Source organism: Buteo buteo, chromosome 3, assembly GCF_964188355.1.
Source record: "Buteo buteo chromosome 3, bButBut1.hap1.1, whole genome shotgun sequence".
In the NCBI taxonomy this organism is placed as follows: Eukaryota; Metazoa; Chordata; class Aves; order Accipitriformes; family Accipitridae; genus Buteo; species Buteo buteo.
In genome coordinates this window covers 55029983-55051269 of record NC_134173.1, presented here as the reverse complement: position 1 = coordinate 55051269, position 21287 = coordinate 55029983, and the positions used below count along the sequence as shown (strand labels likewise).

General features: G+C 35.9%; 1 protein-coding gene across 7 annotated transcripts in view; it reads right to left on the bottom strand.

Annotated features, from left to right (window-relative positions):
* Positions 1 to 21287, bottom strand: part of VPS13B (vacuolar protein sorting 13 homolog B) — a 488999-nt gene that overhangs the window by 67734 nt on the left and 399978 nt on the right. For 5 of the 7 annotated variants that reach the window (XM_075023675.1, XM_075023680.1, XM_075023676.1 and 2 more), the window contains 3 exons: positions 16015 to 16214; positions 13321 to 13528; positions 12812 to 13014 (listed from right to left, as the gene is read on the bottom strand). In XM_075023675.1, the coding sequence (XP_074879776.1) occupies positions 12812 to 13014; positions 13321 to 13528; positions 16015 to 16214 (611 nt within the window). The remainder of the gene's footprint in view (positions 1 to 12811; positions 13015 to 13320; positions 13529 to 16014; positions 16215 to 21287) is intronic. The other 2 variants (XM_075023678.1, XR_012649869.1) reach the window with 2 other exon arrangements.

Sequence of the window (21287 nt, the reverse complement as noted above, 5' to 3'; positions counted from 1 at the left end):
AATTAAATATGGTACTTTTACCTTAAAATATTTGAATAAAACCTAAGCTATAATTCAGATAATTGTTACTCTCAGAAAATGTGACTGCTAGTGTTGCCTCTATAAAACTAAACACTAATGAAGCATATCTAACCACAAACTTCTTTGCTAAACAACAAGCATGCTTCTGCAACAGACACTTCTCTATAGCTTTTTGTCATCTCTCCTAGCTCTCAAAGAAAGTTTTAATTGCAATGATTTTATTCACCTGTAAAATGCAAACAGAACCATTACTGTACAGCCCCTGTCACTTACGTGTGCATAAAACTATTATTGAACTGTGGGCTCAGTTTTAACAAAGACTCTCCAAGTTCCATTTTGCAAGAAAACCATGTACTATGGCACAAACACTTATTTAGAAGGATGATTATGGCAGTAGAGAGCAAAACAGCAGTCACATGCTTTTTTTGTTTCAGCAGTATTAACAACAGAGATCCAAAGCAGTAGTAAAAAGCTACATGAAAACAGCCTAAACTCTACTTATAACAAAAGCTGTTAATAAGATAAATAAATTTAAAACAAAGCAGAGAATTTGAAGATTCCTCCTTTTTCTCTTTACTGCTGTGTACTATAGACATGGGAGAGCCGAAAATTGAGTGGCACTGTTCTGGTAAAGAATGAAAATTGTGTATTAACAAATTCTGATAGGAGGGAAAGCAGTTGCCTCCAAGTGACAGTTTCAGTCCTGCTCCTTGTGAGTGCAGGACACAAAGAAACAACTCAGCTGAAATAGTTTCCTGGGAGCAGAAATCTTTTTAATTAGGAGAGTGTGGATTCCTATTCTCTCTGAATCTCTCGTTTCGCTCTATTTTAAGAAAAAAATCTTCATATATATTACACTAACATAGACATGATGAGAATCACCCACATGAACATACACCAGCTCTCTACAAATAGAGGCTGTCTCAACTCCAGCAGAGCTGAAATCTCCATCATATACGTTTCCCCAAAAAAGAAAAACCCCAAACAAAAATAAACTCTAAAATCCCCTTAAAAACCTACATCCTTCAAGTAATTTCCTACTTGTTAACCTATCAGCAAGACAGTATTAATAACCAACATGACGTATTCCCACTAATGCACTACAATGCGATAGATCTTTCTTCTTATTATTCATCATATATTGTTTCACACATTATCTGTACCAGAATCATTTAATTCCTATTTGGAAACTAGGGGTCAAGAAATGCTACAGAATCTATTAACGCTATGTTACATATTAATATTTTCATCCATGTGTTGTACACCCTAATGACCACATGGATACTCCTTATTCCCACTTAAAGTTATGTGCAATAATAAGACACAATGGGAGAGAAGTAACTGTTGATCCATATGTGCTTTTAAAAGGCTTTCATGGTCATGAATGCTTCTAGATTTTCCTGTGACCTGATGTTATCCTCCCAGCTTTAGACTACTTTGCTAATTTGGACTTGCAAAGTCTTGGGTGCACACCACTTATAACTAGGCAAGTTTCTATAGCTGAGCTCTCTAGCTGAGCAGAGGGCCAATACCAGTCCACTTCCACAAGCTGTCATGTTACCATAAATGATCACACCTATTATTCCCTATACATATTGTCATAGTGCCAACAGGTCTCAGACACAGACATCTTTACCATTTAGGGGACAAATAATTAAGATATCTCAATTTCTTAGCCAATCCCATCTTTTTCACAGACATCTTTTTTGTCTCTAGGAAAAAGGTACAGCCATCTGCCTATGGCTTTGAGATTGCCAAAAGAAGGGTATATAAAGTATTACTGTTTTATTATTTAAATACTGGTGTAAATATTTTTTAAACTCAATATAAAAAATGGACCTTTAACTATACACATGCAGATTTCTTAGGCTGCAAAATGCATCTTGCCCAGCTGAGAAAGAAAGAAAGAAAGAAAGATATTAGCAGCTGGGTTACAGAATGTGCTTAATGTTGCTTTCAGTGATGCTTCCTTTTGATTCATGTTTTTGGTAGAAAATAGGCTTCTGCAGAATAAATGTTCATTTCTTGAATCTCAGTCCCTCAGATGGTGGGCGCTTCCTCTTGGAAACGGAGTTATTCTTGTTCCAGAAACAACTACTGTACAAGAAAACGCACACAGAAGACAGGAAGCGTGTGTGTGTTTTATCTTCTCCGAGCAGGGCCACCTAAGTGAATGAGAGGCAGAATACAATACAAACTAGCACTTTGTGTCAGACGCCAACCCATGCTGAGATTTTAACTCCAGCTTCCTGAGCATGAATAAACTGATTGCTCTGTAATAAAGCTATTCTGTTATTAGGATATTTTACTGGTTTAGGGCCAACTGCCTTAAAAATACAATTCTCCCATTAGGTGAACAGAAGTTGCAGTAGTAGGAAATAAAAAGCCTTATCCAGATTTTTATTAGGGAAAAATTCTTGGCAATAACTACCAAGAACACTACTTTTAAATATGATTTTAAAGTATTATTTATATAAAAATAGCAAAAGAACCTTGCAGAAAAATGTATTATGTAGAAAATATGCTCAAAATAAAATTAATATTAAATACAATAAAACCTCTGTAATATGCTTGTTCACACGACACACACAATCCAATGTGACCAATGGAACAACATTTTGGACAACTGTAGGATACTTCAACATCCACATTCCTGTTTATCTTATGTGATTGACATCGTGAAATCGTGCTACAAACCAAAATGCCTGTTGGACAAAATTTTTTTGGCCTTCCTGAGGGCTAAGATTGTATCATATCAGTGTGGAAAACAGCCTCTCCTGGCACAGCTACAGACCACCAATTTTCTCTTTTCATGAAGGTCCAAATAAAAAAAAAAAGGATGTGGTGGTTTACAGTGAGGTAAAAATTTAGCCTAGTATTAGTAGTTAAGATTAGCAGTAGTACTAGCATTAAAAACATTCTAGCTGTAGAAAGTATTTGCTATCCCCCCACCTCAATATCCTTTGTATTTTCATTATGGTTTTCTGTACTTTGACATCATTTTGACATGTTACAGACCTGTATATTTTGGGCAGTAAAAGTTATTCCACTATGGTGCACTCTCAATTTTCAACACTCAGGAATAATCAGAAGCCACCACTGGAGAAGTTTTTCAACATATAATTTCTTCACAGAATTTGTTTTACTTCTCTTTGAATTTGATTTACCAAATTTTGTCCTAAAGCTAGAACATTTACATCATAAATACTCCCTTTAAAATTGGATATGCAATATCTGCTTAATTTAATTTTTCCCCCTATCCATACTGAGCTCTTTGGCTGAACAATGAAAATAACTACTATTTTGCTTTCTGAGTAATAATATATATCTCGGCTCTTTCAACTCCATTTAACAAATTTATTTATGGTCCTATTAGCATATTTATTTCATTTTATTTAAATTTACATCTGTACTGCAGTTTATAAAATAAATATTAAATAGAGTTGTAATAAAGAGATGTGAAAGAAAACTCCTGTCTTCTGAGAGAAATTGTTCTTTAAAAATACATAACTGCCTTTTAGCTGACTTTGGAAAAAAGCTTCTATACATCTTCAACTAATAGAAGCTATAAAAAAACCCTTTGTAATATTGGAACCAGTTGAGAAACCACAAGTATTCAAATGCAGGAAATCATGATTTTATAACATTTTAATGTGATCTACTCTTGGGAAACAAAGTTAACCAAGCCCTATTTCTGTACAGGAAATATTCCACTGTACAGTTGTAATACATTGTGGTGAGGGGTACAGCTGCAATTTTTTCACCTGTAATGCCCCACTGGTATTGTGGCTTACTGAATTGCATCAAGATTGCCTTCCTGTCCGGAAAGCCCTCTAAGTACAAACAAGACTCTAAGCCCAGGTTTTATTTTCCCTTGGTATCAGAATATGGTAATTTAAGAGCCCTGAGAAATGCTTTTTAACCTTTTAGAAGAAATATGTAGCATTCCTTTATTAGGAACTATGTTCTTTGCCTTTTTAAAATAACATGTGACCAACTTATCTTATCAATTTATCAGGCTAGCAGGTTCAGAGCGAATGCAGGTGTGTATAGTAATGTAATCTGTCACAGATACTGGCTTTTTTCATTATGGAAAAATTACTCTAAACATACTAACAGCTTTTGTTAAGAAAGCACAGAATAGCTCTATGCTATAACTGAGAGGATTTCTGCAGGACTTTTTAAACAGGAAAATGTATGTACTATTAAGTGTCAAACCCATTTTTTTCTACTAACTGTCATTCATCTTGAGACTGAGTTTATGTGAAGAACAATCACTTTTCAAATAGCAAAAGCAACAGTATTTAATTTAATTTATTAGGTTCTTAATTTATTGTTGCAAGTATCGAGAAACAAAACTATATAGATACGAGATCTTACATTATGGACTTACCTACTTCTTGCAATACTCCTTATTCTCTTTTTCTGATACAGGAACAATCTTCCAGATTTTATTTAAGGCTTTTCATTTTCTAAGCTTCAGTATTTATTAATAATATAAGCACTATGCTGTTGAAATGTAGTCACCTCTGGGATTGAGGGTAGTGGTCTATTAATACATAAAGTACTGCGTAATTTTCGGTATATGGGTTATTTTGACCACATATTCTCACCACAGTAAAGCCTGACTCCTACAAGAAGTGCCACAAGATCAGCATACAGCAGGAAGGACTTGGGTTTGCAAAGTTTCATAAATCAGAGTTACAAAATCTGAAAAATACAGAACACGAGGAAAGTGTAAATCTGTCATTAAGATAATCTGATGGTTTCGTCATTCCTCTGGCACCCGGTAGAATTTTCACTGGCTCAGTAACCCCAAAGGGTAAATTTCAGTGTGATGCACAGGCAAATTATGCACAACTTCCATTAACATTCCCAACGAGTTACGCTTAACTCCCTGCAGACTGCACAGAAACTGTAGGCCAAACGATAGTCTCATCTCAATGCAGTGAACACTAAGATCACACAGCAAAATAATTAAGATTATACACACAAAATACAGTAACAAAATAGTAAAGTCTGAGATAATCCTACTCTCAGGCAAGGAAGTTCACAAATAATGTTTAAGGCTGGAATTCCTAAAGAGAACGGGCTCTGTTTCAACATCTGCTTAAGACTCACTGTGTAACACTGCAACTCCTTTAGCCCCTACTTCCTTTCTTGCAAGAAAATGAAGACGATACTTATCATTAATAGCCAGAGTCTTAACTTTAAAAACATGTGCAAAACCTTGCCCAGTATCACAAATCTTGCTCGCATCAAGATCATCTGAAGTGTAAGTAGCTCAGGCTACAAGCAAGCCTACAGCCCTTACACAGACCAGTTGTTTACTTGATGACCTACATACATTTTTGTACAGATGCATGGATGTAAACACTGCTTCTACTGACGGGAAAGCAGCTTCCTACATTAGAATAAAAGACATTCATTACAGTTCTAGTGTATGATCAGATATGTTCAATAATTATACTGTATTGTTTCGTTTCAAGCTTGTTGCAACTCTTCACACAGTAGAGATCATAAAAACACCATATAAAGTCTATGTATAGTAGTAGTATGAGTAGTACAGTAATTTCGAATAACATCAAAACGTAGAATTAAGAAGAAATGTAGGTTTTAAAAAGCAGAATCCCAGACAAAGCACCAAATTTGCCTTCTGAGCAATTCACAACAGCTAGACAAATCATTTCACCATCCATCTAAAAAGTCTGATTATTTGAAGACAGTACTGAACTGCATGGCAGTCGATTCAAAAATTTGCAAACTGACAGGTTTATCAATAAGCATGGTTGAACTTTACAGGTTATTATCTAATAACACTGAACTTAAATCACTAACCTGTCACACACAAATCATCTGGATTTCCAAAATAGTTGTTGCTTTGGGAATGTAAGAAATAAATCAAACATGAATAAAATTTGTGGTTTCCCAGAAAGCTTTTTTCCCAGACTCTCAAATGCCCAGCTGAACACTGTAGCCCCAACAGGGAATGCAAAGTAAAAAGGAAGCAGACCCAGCCAAAAATGAGGTATTCTCTGTTAAAAGGAAAAATGAATGTCTTTGACATTGATCATAATTCTTTTCCTGTTGACTGTCATGTCAAATCCTTCCTGGAATAATGACTTACAGTAGGTCTAATGTCAGTCATTCTTAAGCTCATGCTTCCTTAAGCCACTGTTTAAACAACCACAAGGTGTTAGAAAATGACTGTTTATTGGCTGACAGTGTTGAAAAAATCAAATTCCAGGCTGCAGTTTGCAAATGCTTGTAAGGCAATGCAACAGACAATTTTTTGAATCCTCACCTTTTGAAGTTTGAAATATTTTATGTTCTCTTAAAGAGATTTCACCATCTCAGCAAATGCTCCGAGTGAATTTTACCGGAGTGATTTTACTTACCTAGTCTTACTAAATCTCAGTTAAACCCTTGCAACCTCAGAACTATACTCACTGCCCTAATTTTCTCCAGTAGACCTTGAGATTTGCTTAATTTAGTCACCACTTTTCTAAACAAGGAATAAGTGCTCTGTTTATTAGGACACTGAGAGAAAGGCCAAAAAAGGAGACCTCAGTACATATTCATCTTTTCATCAGCTGTTATAATGCTGACTACACTTGCATGCAATAGGAATCCTGGCAGGTACACAAGGGAAACATCCTCAAATACAAAGACCTGTCAGCGTTATAGTTCAGTAGATATTTTATTTTAACTTCATATGGAGAAATGAACAAATGCCATAGATTATCTTCCTTTTGTCTTGTAAGCTTTAACAGCTTGTACCTCTCACTGGATGACAATCCAGGAGAAAGAACTGTAAGTCTGTGTTGGTGATGCAGCTTAAATATATCAGAGAGCTCAGAATTTGGAGCATTACACATTATATGATCACTTTGATTAGACAAATCTGGTTTTCTCCACCTTTTAAATCCATGGCCACTTGTGTAAATGCTCTCGTGACAAGACACACCTTTTTGTTTGAGATACGGGGCAGTGCTAGCAATATTCCTTATTGGAAAGATAACTCTATGATGGAATGGCAAACATTGAGCATCCCTGTAAAAAGTTCACCAGCTAAAACAGGCCTCCAGCTGTACAGGAAATCATTTGCATGTCCTGTTCACCTGCTTGCACAGAAAAGCAGAATACTTCCTTGATAGCATACAAATTGCTTTCCTAGCTTGGTGAGCCCCTCCCAATCTTTGCTCTCTCCCCTGCCAATCCAAACCTGTCAACCTTGTTCTTGGTAAAGATAAATGATATAAAAATGTGGCCGAGATGAAATCAGAAAGTAAAACAACATAGGCTAATCAGAGGCAAAGACAACTGTAAATCTGGGATTCTCCAGACTGCAGGAAGACACAGGAAGACTTTGGGAAACTAGATGCATAGTGCAAGAACAGTTTTAAGCCCCACAGCACAGGTACCCAACAGCACTTTCTTTGAGCTTAAATGTAGCTAACTCCATATTGTATCTGTACAATTTGAAAGTCACTACTGAATCACTAACAGAATTTTTCCTGCAACTCTCTCCTTCAAATTGTAAAAATACCACAGAAATGAAGAACACTTATCCTTTCTCAAATGCTGCAACCTGACAGATCCAAGGAACTGTACAAGCATGGTTGAATTTAGCATTAAATGACAGCTCTGAAATACAGTCCCTTGTTATGATGTGGAATATATTCTTCTTCAATTGTTCTTTATGTTCTGGGACAGTGGCATTATCTGCATAACCATAAACTATTTCCTGTTGCTGAATTGCTCACATATCTTCTACAATGCTGATATCCCTGCAGGAGACGTTTTTATATACCTTATAAAACATATTCTGCTTGAAGGCTATTACCATGCTTCAAAGTCCTCAATGGAAGACATTTTATGGACAGATTCACAAGAATAAGAATCGTCAGCACCAACAGATTCCAACTTTAACTGCTACGAAACAAGAACATCATAGAGCAAATAAAAGATTTGTTGCGCTGTAACGATGAGCTGGTTGCCTTGTAGAACACAGTTTACTGTTAAACTGGGAAACTGAGGCATATCTTAAGTCTTCACACGTGAATACTTGCTGAGAGAAATCTATAAACATCTGCACAATTTTTACTATAGAAATGATCTGCGCAAGAGAATGTCCTAAATGTAACATTAACTGTTTTGGAGCAAGAATAGTAGGCTTTTTCTCTCTGGTTTTGTGTACATATTTTCTTTAAGTACATAATAAAATAGGCTTTTAAAGTTGCTCATCCACCTGTCTTCAACAACAAGAGCTTCTCTTACCAGTAATCTACTTGAATGATTTAAAAGTTTCATCTGTTGTAACTGAGAAAGTCTCAGAGAGCATCCTTTTTGATGTACCAATATCAATCTTCAGTATTTTAAAGTAATGCCATTGCTACTTCATCTTGCTTATTATCTTTTGAATTAATTTTGTGAAATTTTTCCAAGTTTGGACTTACCTCTGCTCCTGAGGTGTGAATACAATTCTCACATCAACAATGTTCTACCCTTTGCCCTTGCTGATTTGTGCAGTAATAGATCACTCTGGTTTCCATCGCATTAGATGGAGTGAGCGCTGCAATTAATTTCACTCTTATGAAATGTGTGCTGTCTTAAGTGAAGTTATCAGTGGAATATGCTTTTTCTTCTCCATGTATTTTAAAAATAATATTAGCAATAGTCAATATCAAAAGGGTATGCCTTACCAACATCTGAGTTGCTTCCTGGAGGTCTTTTCTGTAGATCCCCTTTACATAAGGGGTACATTAGTGGTGGCTTAGAGCAGTATTTATCACAGTACTTGGACAAGACAAAGCCTGTTTACTTTTCTTCTTAGGAGAACATGAAACTACTGCTCTTGTATGTATATTCCTTCACCCCACGTTGACCTTTAGTAAGATACTTAGCTGTATCTAGAGCTTTCTAAACACCAATCAAAAAAATCTCACAACTTGGAAAACAGGCAACCGTTAGTAGAAATGAAACAGAAGCTGATAGAACAGACAAGAGTTAATAGTTTTGATCAAGGAACTAGAATGATGTTCAGTATAAAAGACTGAGGAATATTCTACATCCATAGCACATCTCTTTCTTGACATAGAGCCCAGTATTAACTTTTTTTTTTCAGTTAGCTATACAAGGTTGCACCCAAACCACTTGTAAGCACAGTGGCAAATTGTTTTTTGCTTCACTTAATTGATTTTGTGTTCCAAAAATAATACCCATGTATGTCCTTTCTTCATTAGTAGGAACTTGCAAATACTACTATATAAACTTTAAAACAGTCTTAAGAAGGTGTATTCAGAAAAGATCTTGGCAGTGATGTAGACATAAGGGGAGTAAAATCAGAAAAGGTCTCCAGGTCAAAAAGGGCTAGCAGTGATGCCAGACAGTGGCTTTAGTACTTGAAGATAAGAAACACCTTACACCATTGAACAGGAACTCCTTAAAAAATTAAGAAGAGGTACCAGGGAAGTCTAAAGATGTTTCATTAAATACTAGTTATCTGAAAGAACGGTAAATCACATAGATCCAAAGAACATTTGTAGCATGTGAAAATGGGACAATGAAGGATTAAAAATTAAATAGAAAGGGGCTGCGATGTCTGGTAAATAAGAACAACAAGTTCAGATACTCTCAATCTCCTAAAAGAAATACAATCCTGATGCAGTTTCTTGCAAGTGCATCTAGGATTCTCTCTCACTTCCTTCAAATAGATCAAACTTCTATTTCAAATCGCTAAAGAAAATGCAACATGCTATGCCATGGCAGAAACACCAGTTCTTCCTTTTCCCTCCACAAATAAAGGCAACAATGTTGGGATTGTAAAAAAGTAAAGTGTTAGAAACTTGACCAGTGAAACTGCTTACCTTTGCAACAACAGAAGTAAAAGCACAAGAAAATAAGCTTTTTGGACAATCTAGAAATAGCACCAAGGTAAGGTTTTACAGAAACAATATAGTTCATATCAAACTCTTACAATCTGAAGCTGTTCACTTATCCTTTGGCGGCAGCAGATGACACATAACTTCAATATCTAGAAAAATTCTCTTTACGGTGAAGCTTTTGCAAGTTCCAGGAATTTGAAGAATAGCTATAAAACCAAAGAGACTTCTAAAACCTACCCATGATTAAAACGATATGCCAGAAGTTTAAGAAAGATAGAAAGCTAGATGAAATGTCACAGCAACTTACTCGGAAAGAAAGAACATGCAACTGGAAAACTTTTAATTCAAGACAAACTACAGAATTGCACCTTTGCCTGGATTTATGTGAAGTAAAGGATTAAGGGAGACTGGCAACACAGCTGGTGACATTATGGGTCCTCCTAGCATTTGAACATACACACAATCCTGGGAAAGTTTTTAAAGTATACTTTTAATATACTTTGATATCATTATTGTCTTTAAATTTAGATCCCTTTTTTTCAAAAAAGCTGAAGTCTTTGGCTTGCAGATGTTCCTCTAATGTTTCATGTCAAGAAGTGAATAAAAGTGTTGTTTTGTCTTTTTTCTCTTTATATTTTGTGAATTTTCCATATGCACTAAATACGCAGTATATAAAGAAACAGACATATATCCATACGGGGGAAAAAGGTGGAGCTGATGAAAGGCCTCCTGATTAATTTAAATCAGAACCTAAAGTTTCAGATGAGTATTTGGTAAATGTAGTTTACCTATAGAATTTGAAAATTGACTCTGTATTACTTATTCCACCCACATATTGATGTTAGCCTAATAAAAAAAAATGCATACTGTCCATGTTTAAAATGGTTGTTTACCTACATTGCGTGGAGCTGCTCTGTGTAGGTGCATGGCCATTTCTGGAAAACGTGATAAAACACCACCTAGAGCCAGGCAACAGTTACTGCCATAATTAGTGGCCCACTACCAAATGTGGATCCTCTTGTAGGCATTTGTGCACTCCACGTGCCCCAGAGCACAGTTTTTGAATAGATGTCCTCTAATTTGGCTGATATCTTTCATCTCTTCCCTTGTAATTGAAAGCTCAAGGTAGTAACGTAAGACTTACTAAGAATTAATCATAAAATTGACAGACCTTAAGAAGACAGCATGCCACAGTAAAAAGCATCATGGAGGGAAGGTATACAGGGACGCTTGACCACAAACTTAAACTGAGACTGATAGAAACAGTTCCCTGTGGTCAATGTATAAGATTAAATGCAAATCTGAAGAATTACATGAAGACCGGTAGAAGCTGACAGACTGAACACTGGTAACTGAGTGCTTCTCAGTTTCTATCTTACTATCCAAGGCAATCGCAGGGGAAATGAGAGAGGACTGCAACTACCTTCTTTTTGCTAGACAATAGCGTGGAAGCACAAAGCAGCAGAACACGTGTGCTACTAGAAGTCCAGCTGCATATGCCCACTTGAAGAAGAACCGATATTCCCCCTGTACAGGGTCATATTATCACACAAGTACATACATTAGGTTCATGATGTCTGATATCTATAATGGGAGCTTAATGTAATTATATGAAAAGCTTGGTGTGCTGTGCTCTGAAAATACCATCCTGAAAGAAGGCAAATTGCTGGCTTTCATAGCAACCTAATAGGGTCATCAAGACAGCATACAATAACACAATTTTGATCTTTGATTCAAACCTCATGCCAAGTGGAGCTGATTTTTTTCCATTTAATTTTAATTTTCATATAACTGAAAGGAGCTGACATTTGGCTGTCTAGAGGGCAGAGAAATTGGCAGGACACTTACATGATCTCACTAACAGTATGTGCACAGTAATAACATTATACCATTTATCTGAGGAAGATTATCCTACTTATCCGTAACTCAAAGCATATTGTTACATAATTCAATTTTAAAAGCAATTTTTAACGTTATAGCAATAATGAAATATAATTCAACATTTCTGAACAAATAGGAAGAATTGGGAGATATTTATTTCCCTTGACTCACAACAACACTATTCTGATTAACAAGCAGATTGAAATTAAAAAAAACAATGACAGATCCAATTTGTAATACAAAAAGGAAACTGAGATTAACAAAATTAAAACTGAGTTAAAATCAAAATAGGTATGCAAGGAGTAAGCGAATTTCTAAAGATAAATTACACTAGACATGGGAGAATGTAACTACCTGACTGTGTATTTTAAAAAGCAAAAATTCTCAGAGTTACGGATCAGTGTAATTGTGAGGTATGGTCTATTTGGAGCAGAGAGTCACACAGCTGCAGCACTCAGCCCTCCTTTGAAGGGCAGTTCCATGATCTCACACAAACTGGACTGCCCACTTCAACCCTCTCTAAGCAAAACAAGAGAAAATAGACCCTTTGTCTCTACCCTGTGGATCTTACTAGAAGAACCACAGCCAATTGCCATCACAGACACAGGAGAGGATGGCCAGATTGGAGATTTGAGTTCAATGATTCCCCTGAATCTTGGCAATTTCAAACCAGGTCTTTCCTTACATGTTTCAGTTTCAAATCAAATGAAGTCTTTAAGTAAAGACTGATGGATGAAATCACAGGAAGCCAGAATAAAAGCTGCATGCTTGCAAACTAGAACTGAAAATTTGGCTATAGCTTATTATGTCATGGAAAAACTTTACAGGTAAGTGGTTAAAACGTTTGCACAAGTAGTTTTAAAACTAAAGATGTGCTCAAGCTGTGGAATTTACCTCTTATTTTATAGAGCTCCTGACATTTGTTTTGTGCTCATTTTTAATAAACCAAAGTTTGAAAACATTCACTTTATAGCAGTAACGTTTTCTTTTGTTAATGAAAGTAGAAAACTCTCATTACCCACCTGAAGAACATCTCCAAGGTCAGCAGTGCTAATATCTGGGTCTTCAGTAGTATTAAAAGGAACAGGGTTAATTCTTACAAGAGTGAGCACTCTGGGTTCTGGATATCTCCACAACATCATTCCTGGACTATCCTCAGTTTCATTGTAAAACACAACTTCATAGGCACTGGGCAGTTTTTGTGCTTCTGTCAAATGAAAGAAAGCTATAATCTGTTATATAATTTCTAGAAAGAAACATGCTGGTTTATGAGACCAAAGTAGTTAAAAATAAACCCCTCAGGATCAAAAGGAGAGAAAATAAAAAAGCAATTTCCCTGACTTTTAAAAGATCACAGCTTAATGGAAAGAAATCAAAAAAGTATTTTTTTTTCATTCTAGCAGATGTCTTTGCAACTGCTTTTCCAAAAAACGTAAAGTAATGCATTGTAAGAGGCAAATAATCTTTAATAGGTTACTACTGTATTTACTTTAAAATGTAAAAAAAAGAAGAGCAATAATATTCTTCTTACCTGCATCTTGTATATACTGGAACAGGCCTGTTCTCAGATCATCTGAGGTATGCTCAGTTTTTGAGACCTGATTCTTTCCCATAGAAAAACAAGTGGGGTGTGTACATTCAGATACCAATGTTTCTACGCTGCCCTTTTTAGTAAGGTACTGCCACAGAAGCTCCTGGAGAAGAACTAAACAGTTCAAATGCTCTTGACCCCAGAAAACCTTTAAAAACAATAAAAAAAGAAAAAAGAAAGAGAAAAGACAAAACAATTAAATACAAATATTCAGTCATTTTTGAAGGAAAACTACTGCCCCAGCTTTCAGCCTGCTCTACTTACACCTTAATTGCTTGCAAGTATCCTTTATGTGAAAAAAAATAGGAACAACAAAAAAATCTCTGCAAAACCATTTGGCAAATTTGTTCTTTTCATCATTTGAAGGAAAGCATTAATTCTTACCACTTACAATTGATATTGATGCTGCCTGAAGAGCACAGATCTTAAAAGTCATATGTAAGAACTTACAGCTGAGTGCAGTACGTAATGCTAGGACTGGTCATAGGTTTTGCAGTTTAAGATATGACAAAAAAACCTAAAAGATGCAAAGTTTAAACTGTTCAAAGAGCTTGTTGCTCTAAAGGTGGAATTCTGGAATGCATTAAAAACCTGAGTAAGTGACACAGCAAAGATGATGACCAGAAAAACATATGAAAGGTCATCTCAAACACAAATACTGAGTATATAGAGCATATGAACTGGATGTGCTGCAAGTTCTCAGAGTGAGGTTTAAAAGTTTAAAGTTTTTTGAAGTTTAAAACAGAAATTTAGAAAAATAGCTAATAAAACTGGCATTCGAAGTCCAGAAGATTCATGCACTTTATAGCAAAATAAAAGGCAAGTAAACATTCCTCTCCCCCAGCTTTGACAAGCAGCGCTGCTTTTCTCAAATCAAAAACTCCTCAAAAATCTTGTTTGAGAGAATCATATTAACAGCGACAAGTCCTTTAGCCTTCATGTGCAGAAGTGGGCCCAGAAGCAACAGGGAAGACAAGGAAGTAACTAGCAATTAATAAAGAAATAAGACTTAGAACCTGTTTGGGATGAAATCAAAATCACCAGACAGTAACTTAAAAGTCCATGGTAAGGGTAGGTCAGGTGTGCACATAAAGAGTAGTGCAATTTTTTTCACTGGGGAATACCAATTTTCAAATATGAAAAAAATCAGAAGATGCCTAAACAGAGTGTAGCACATCTGTCAAGAAGGAAACTTTTCCTTCCCCTGCATCTACATGTAAGCCCATGGAATAAAGTAAGACCCTCTTGAAACAGAGCTACAGCCAGTCCTGAGCTAAATACTCCTGGGCTACTGAGGTCAACTCCTTAATTTAGTGCATCTCTACTGCAGCTTCTAGAGTACCTCTGGGCTCAGGGTTCCACACTTGGTCTAGCAACACCTAAGCTGCTGGAACTCTGGAGCACGGAACTCCTACAATATTCACAGATGAGGCACCAATTTCACATAAGCTCTCTAGGCTCTGCTGCAGTACAAATTAACAGTGGTAGAAGATGAGGTCATGTTTAGAGCTGGTAAAATCATTAGCTGTAAATAAATTAATTTGAAACAGAATTGCTAATGCTTTTATCAGCATTCTCAAATCTCTTCTGCCAGACCAAATACTTAATTGTTTTCTGCAAAAGCTAATTATTGTTAGAGTATACTCTAACAATAAATGGCTTTCTCAGATTTATAGATACTTTTCTAGTCTTCATCAACCCCCCCCAAAATTTTGCTCCCCCCCCCTTTTTTAATTAACAACATGTAGAGGTAGTCAGCCAAGTACCTGTGAATAACAAATAAAAAAGAAGCAGAGAAACAAACTAACTTTATTTATTCATTAAGATACAATTTTTTAAAATTTGTATTATTCAATTAGCCCTATTCCCAGTGCTGTGGTTTTAAGAACTTCTAATGCCGGTTCTGGGAAAAGACCTAATGACATGACTAAATGTCAAAATTGCCTTTTTGTGTTTTATATGCTTGATTTATATATTTATTTTAAAACATTTGGTGTGTATAGATACTACAATAAAAATAATTAAAACAAGACATATCTTAAAGCCCACTTGTTTTAAGCCCCCCAGAATCTATTTTTCATTTCAAGAACTCCCATGCTTCTTGGACTGGTTTCAAGTTGTGGGCACTTCCAGAAAGGAGAGGATAGCATGGAAAACTGAGTATTAATTGCTACAAACAACAGTTTATAATTACTCCCCTGAGAAATTGGTGTAAGTTTAAAAAGAAAGGCTATGTATTTCTTAAAGCTACCCCTAGGCATTACAGACACATAGCTCATGGACAGACAAACACACACACATCAGAACAGGGTCCTAGATATTAAGTGTTAGTAATCTGATCCAGTGGTTTTAAGGGAACACACACATACAGCTACAATACATGGCTTAAGCGGTATTTAAAAAAAAACAAAACACTGTACACAATTTTTCAATCAACAGTTTACATGAAAGAATAGATACTTATTTTAAAAGGTAATATAAAACCCAACCAAAACAAATAAGCAAAAAAACCCAACCCAATGAACTGTTGTAGGCTGCAAAGCTTTACAGGCTTTCATGCAATTTATTTATGAAATCTCAATCATCCAAAGCCAGTCCAGCTCAATAGCAGAACCATAAGCATCTCATACAGACCTGCAGCAGTCCTCCTCTCAAATCGATGTATATTTTTGGAATAGATTGCTCTGGGCCAGGATCACCACTGTGCTTACACCACTTGGCTTCCACATTAACAGAGCAGCAAAAAGGGCCCATCAGAGATCTGGCTCTTTCTTTGAGACTTGTTTTAAGTAGGAAATCTTTTATGTCAAGGATAAAAGATGATCCATGGATTCCTAAAAAGAGAGGGAGACAATTAATCCCGCTGGTAGTTATTCTCCCAACATTTATGTGCTTATCTCCTGAATTCACTTTACCACGAGCCTGGGAATCTCTGCCCACAAGCTATTACTCACACAAGTAGTCCCGCTGACTTTCATGGAAACACTTGTGTGGACAGTCACTCTCCTCTCCAAGCAAGAGCATCGCAGTTGGGTCACAAGACTTGTGATTTTTTTTTTTTTTTTTTTTTAGCTTGCTCTTCTGACACTATTGAGCATGCTTTATACAGTGTTGCAGTTATGGAGCAGGTATGTTTCATGCACATTCCTTACAAAGAACTATTTGCCAAAACATTATGACTTTTTACATGTGTGATTATTTTAAGCTTTATGAGAAGAGACATTTTTCATTAAACTATGATTTTTTTTTCAAAAGAGTATATTAAGAACAAGAACAGCTGCTTCTCTTGATTGTATTTTAAACTGATAGGAAATAGCTACTTTGAATGATTCTCTCTGCTTAGGTTAGTTATTATAAAATATTGCCAGCCTTTAGAGTGCTTAGCAGGAGAATAAGGGTAATGTTTGAATTCAAATAATTAAAAACAATTACTGTAACTCAAAATATATAACGTGTGCTTACCAAAAAACCAGTTTAATCTAAACTTTTCACATCATAACCATTTGCTACTTTACATAGCTTTATAAAAGATAAAAATGATAATGGGAGGTTAGATTTATGACAGAACTTATGTACTCTCATTAAAGATGCAAATATTTTTAGGAACGAAACACCATCCAGAAACGTCACATCTCTTGTGAATTTAACTTACTGCAAATCACTGTTTAATAGAACAAACCATACTTAATATCTCTGTATTTCTTTTGTATATTTACATGAAAAGTACTACATCTGAGGCTGGGTTAACTTTTTTCTCTTCTAGTGCTCGTACTTGGACTTAACACTCAGAATATTGAATGTCACCATACTTTATAATGCCCACAGCTTATTTTTCTAATGAAACTGGATATTTACAGAAGGCAAAAGATTGAAAAACACCTAAGGCTTACATACAGATGTTTCAAGGTACAGTTCCATTTTATATTTTCATACCTTTGCTGGCAGAAAAATCCCACAAAAACACTACTCGCTGTTTTGAATACATGCAGTAAAACTTCTATGAATCTCTTCTAGAATCCAGAAAGTCTGTCTGCATCCTGGGAGTTATGATTTCATAATACCGAGAAATATTTTATACAATGGAAGAAAATATATTGGATTTTTTTTTTTTCTTTAAATCCAGCATCCACTAGGAAGGTGGCCCAACAGTCCCCATAGCGATAATGGCATTGAAGTGTATCCAACCTGAGTAGGAACCGCACACAAGAAGAATCTCTCCCTTGAGCAGTCTGGATTTTATTAAGAATGATCAAGGGGTTGAGCAAACCTTTGTCCCATGCCAAACAACAGGACCATTGTCACCAATTGGGAAAGGGGTTTTAGCTCTGGGTCATTTAGGCTGGCTTCTGAGCCCCTGGGTCTCATCTCATGTAACAGGTTAATATGACAGAAGCTGTTCAGTGGTTTTTTGACACTGAACTTCAGCAATAATCATGAAAACTAACATCAACGCACCCTGACGCCTCTGCTTTTGGTAATGGTTCAGACTTGATTCTGTAAACTGTGGCATGAAGCAGTTTCACATACAGTTTTAAACCAAGAAAAAGAGGTGTTTTTACAGGAAAGGCTCACCCTCACCCTGCTATGCTCAGTTTAGCTATTTTAAGAGACACTACAATATTTGGAAATTCAAAATTTTTTTATACTGTACATGGAATTTTGATTTTAAAGAGGAGAAGTTCTCAGTAACTATTGCACAATTCTGCAATATACAGAAATGTTCTATAGTTTTATTGGAATATGTGCCAAGTTGCAGAAATAACAAAAGGGAAAAAGGAATGCCAGAGTATGACTGGTTTTATTTATGTTTTCTTTCACTGGGATTACACTTGGAAGGATTATGCTTTGCAGTCTTTTTCTGCTGTCATCTCAGCTCCACAGAGTACAAAGAAAACACAATATCCAACGGCTTAGAAACAGAACTGAGCATTTGGCACATAATACTGCTGGTTGAAAATCAGCAGTGCCTTTCTCAAATGCTATGTAAACAATGAGAAATGAAGACACAATTAAGAATAAGGAAATGTTGGTAAATTTTAAATAAATGAAATATTACAAGATACATCCATGGATTGTGTCCTACAAATACCAGGAAAAGCTCACAGACTCAATGAGAGATTTTTCTTTTTCTTGCTGCAACCCAGATTGCTCCTGTATAGGCAAGAATCACACCCTCATCCTTCCTAGCAGTTATATCTACATGCCCTTTTGGGGATAAAGCAACTCTTAGTATAAAAACCACTGTGCTCTTAAAAAAAAATAAAAAATGCAGAGAGCATTCAGACAAACTTGCACAAAGTGATGACTTGAGGAAGCTTAAAGAAAACAAATGAAGATCAACAAGTATGTACAATCCCTAAAAAGCAATAGTAAATAGAGAGATCTCTGGGCCGGAGAGAAGCTTCAATAAGGTACCATTACTACAGAAATCCTAAAAGGCTGACATTAGAAAAGAAATAATCTTACATCCTCAGGGAAGGGTGTGAATTAATACCAGTATGCACTAGAAGGGAGCTCATTTTAAGATTGCTAAATGCCATACTAACATTCAAAGTATACGCTCAGTTACTGAAGTTGCTTTCCTGTGACTAAAGCAATCATCTCAGAAAGGTAAAGATGCAAAATAATCATCATCTGTTTTTTCTCCTCCCTGACACTGTTTTCAGTCAGTCCTTTCAGGTATCTCTCACAAACTTCTATTGTAGAATTCTAACTTCAGTTGAAACAGATAAGTCTCCATTTGAAGTGAACTTGAGATGGCACTACACAGAAGTAATATATCTTCATAAACGATTGTTGTGACATGCAGAAGTTAACTTGTTCTGTTTGGATTATTACTTATGAACACCAACACACTTTTCAGTATGTGCAATAATTTACTTCTGAGAACAAATAGTTTCATGACTTCTAAAATACTCCTCCAAGAGACTAATAAATATGAAGCACTTGCTTTGGACAGTGTTTAAAAAATGCTGCCAGCCCTCCATTGTCAGACTCCACCCAAACCCACAATAGCACTGCAATATGCTGCCACGCTAACTGAGCAAAATACAGCTTACACCAGGCTTCTGCATGCCATTGGAAGGATTACCTTTATGATGACATATGCTCAAAAGGAATATCCAGATATTTTTATACAGTTGGAAATAATGTAGGAAGGTTTGAAAAAAAGTTAGCACTTGCTTGGTAATGTCAAGAAATTAACTTGCTCAGAAGTTAAAGATGGAGATCATTTCGAAAGAATAGTGAAGAAAATTTACTAAAAGACAACATTTGCTTTGATATTCTAACACCTTTCTTTTTTTAGTCAGTAGAGACTTGATTTATGCTAACATTTACAAAGACATCTCATAGAATCTGAGTTACCTAATATGTTTATAAATATAGTTATATTAGAGTTTATATACAACTATAATATAGTTATATTAGTGTTTACCAATAGCAGGAGGCTTCATGTTTGTTGAACTGCCCTGTGTGCATAAATCTATTTGTGTGTATAGAAAAAAAAGAGCTAGACTATTTTAATAGATGCAGCAAATACATTAAAACAACCCTTGCCTTACAATCTCTTAGTGTTTAGGGAAAACAGGTGTTAAAAACCAGTTCTGTTATTTTTCCTGGTTCACAGACAAAGGGAGAGACAATGTTTTGACATTAACTATGGACTTTCTGTTTTCAAAAATATTTTAAAATACTGATATTTGAATCAATGCCAAATGAAACAAATAGAAATGTAGCAGGAGTTTTTTTCCTTCTATTATGCTCTGTGCATTTACTCTTCCTTAGATAGCTGCAAATCCTGTTTGGTTCACTGCACTGTCACCTAATACAACATAGAGCACGATTTTAATTGGCAAACTTCTATATGGGAAAGGAGTTTTAAGAAAATGGAAACACATGTATTATAATAAACATAGCATATGGCACTGGACTATATTCGAGCTGTCTTTTGAAAAGCCTCTTGCAAGCTAGTAGCTTTGCTACAAACCGTAGCACTAGGAACAAAATTGCTTTTCAGAGTTTGGGGCAGCTCAGAAGCAAGACTGTGTCCCAGAGCACAGACACTGCCACACTGATTTGGACTGGGCAAGATGCATGTGAGTGATATATGTGGTCCGCTCCGACGGTCGCAGCTGGCAGACTGCATTCCCACCCAAAGGATCACGGTGCACTCTGAAGGAAGAAGTCCAGGCTCCCCCATGGGCCCTCCGTGCCTGGGCGGCAGCGATACAATCTGGCTGTTGAAGGTTAATTAGCAAGTGGTTTTCCTTACTTCCTTCTGCTTTAATGTCATGCATTACTTAAGTGATAATCTGTGATATTTGCTTCTGAGCATTCACTCTTTGTATTTGCAACTTCAGTAGCTAGTTTGAAGTTGCCAAAGATACTAAGACAGCTTTGAATACGTAAATATGTTATTATATCTAATATATTGACAGAATTATCTACGTGGGTTTTTTTCCTCTTGAGAAAACTTCAGATACATCATGTAATGAGTAGCTATACTACAGTTACACTGCTCTGTTGACAGGTATCCTCTGCAAAGCAGCTTCTAAGAAGAAAGAGTAACAAAGCTATGAAAATAATTACGGGGGAAATACTGCAGTTAATGTAAGAGTCAGCCAATTTATTCAAGTCTGGAAACAGCAGTAGCAAACAAATTTTGAGATGTAGTAAAGGACAATTTTCCAGGAGAGATTTAGTTAACAATCCACTGACCGCACTGGATTTCTCATCAGTGTTGAGCTGAATCTTATGATAGTTCATTCTCCCCACGAGAACAATATTTACACATTACCAATTAACTATTCTTTAGTGAAAGAGAGTTTTTCAGTATTACATGGGGACACATGTGGGCTCTGTAAAAACATGAGATGTGTAGCACACGGTAAACAGAAAGTAATGAT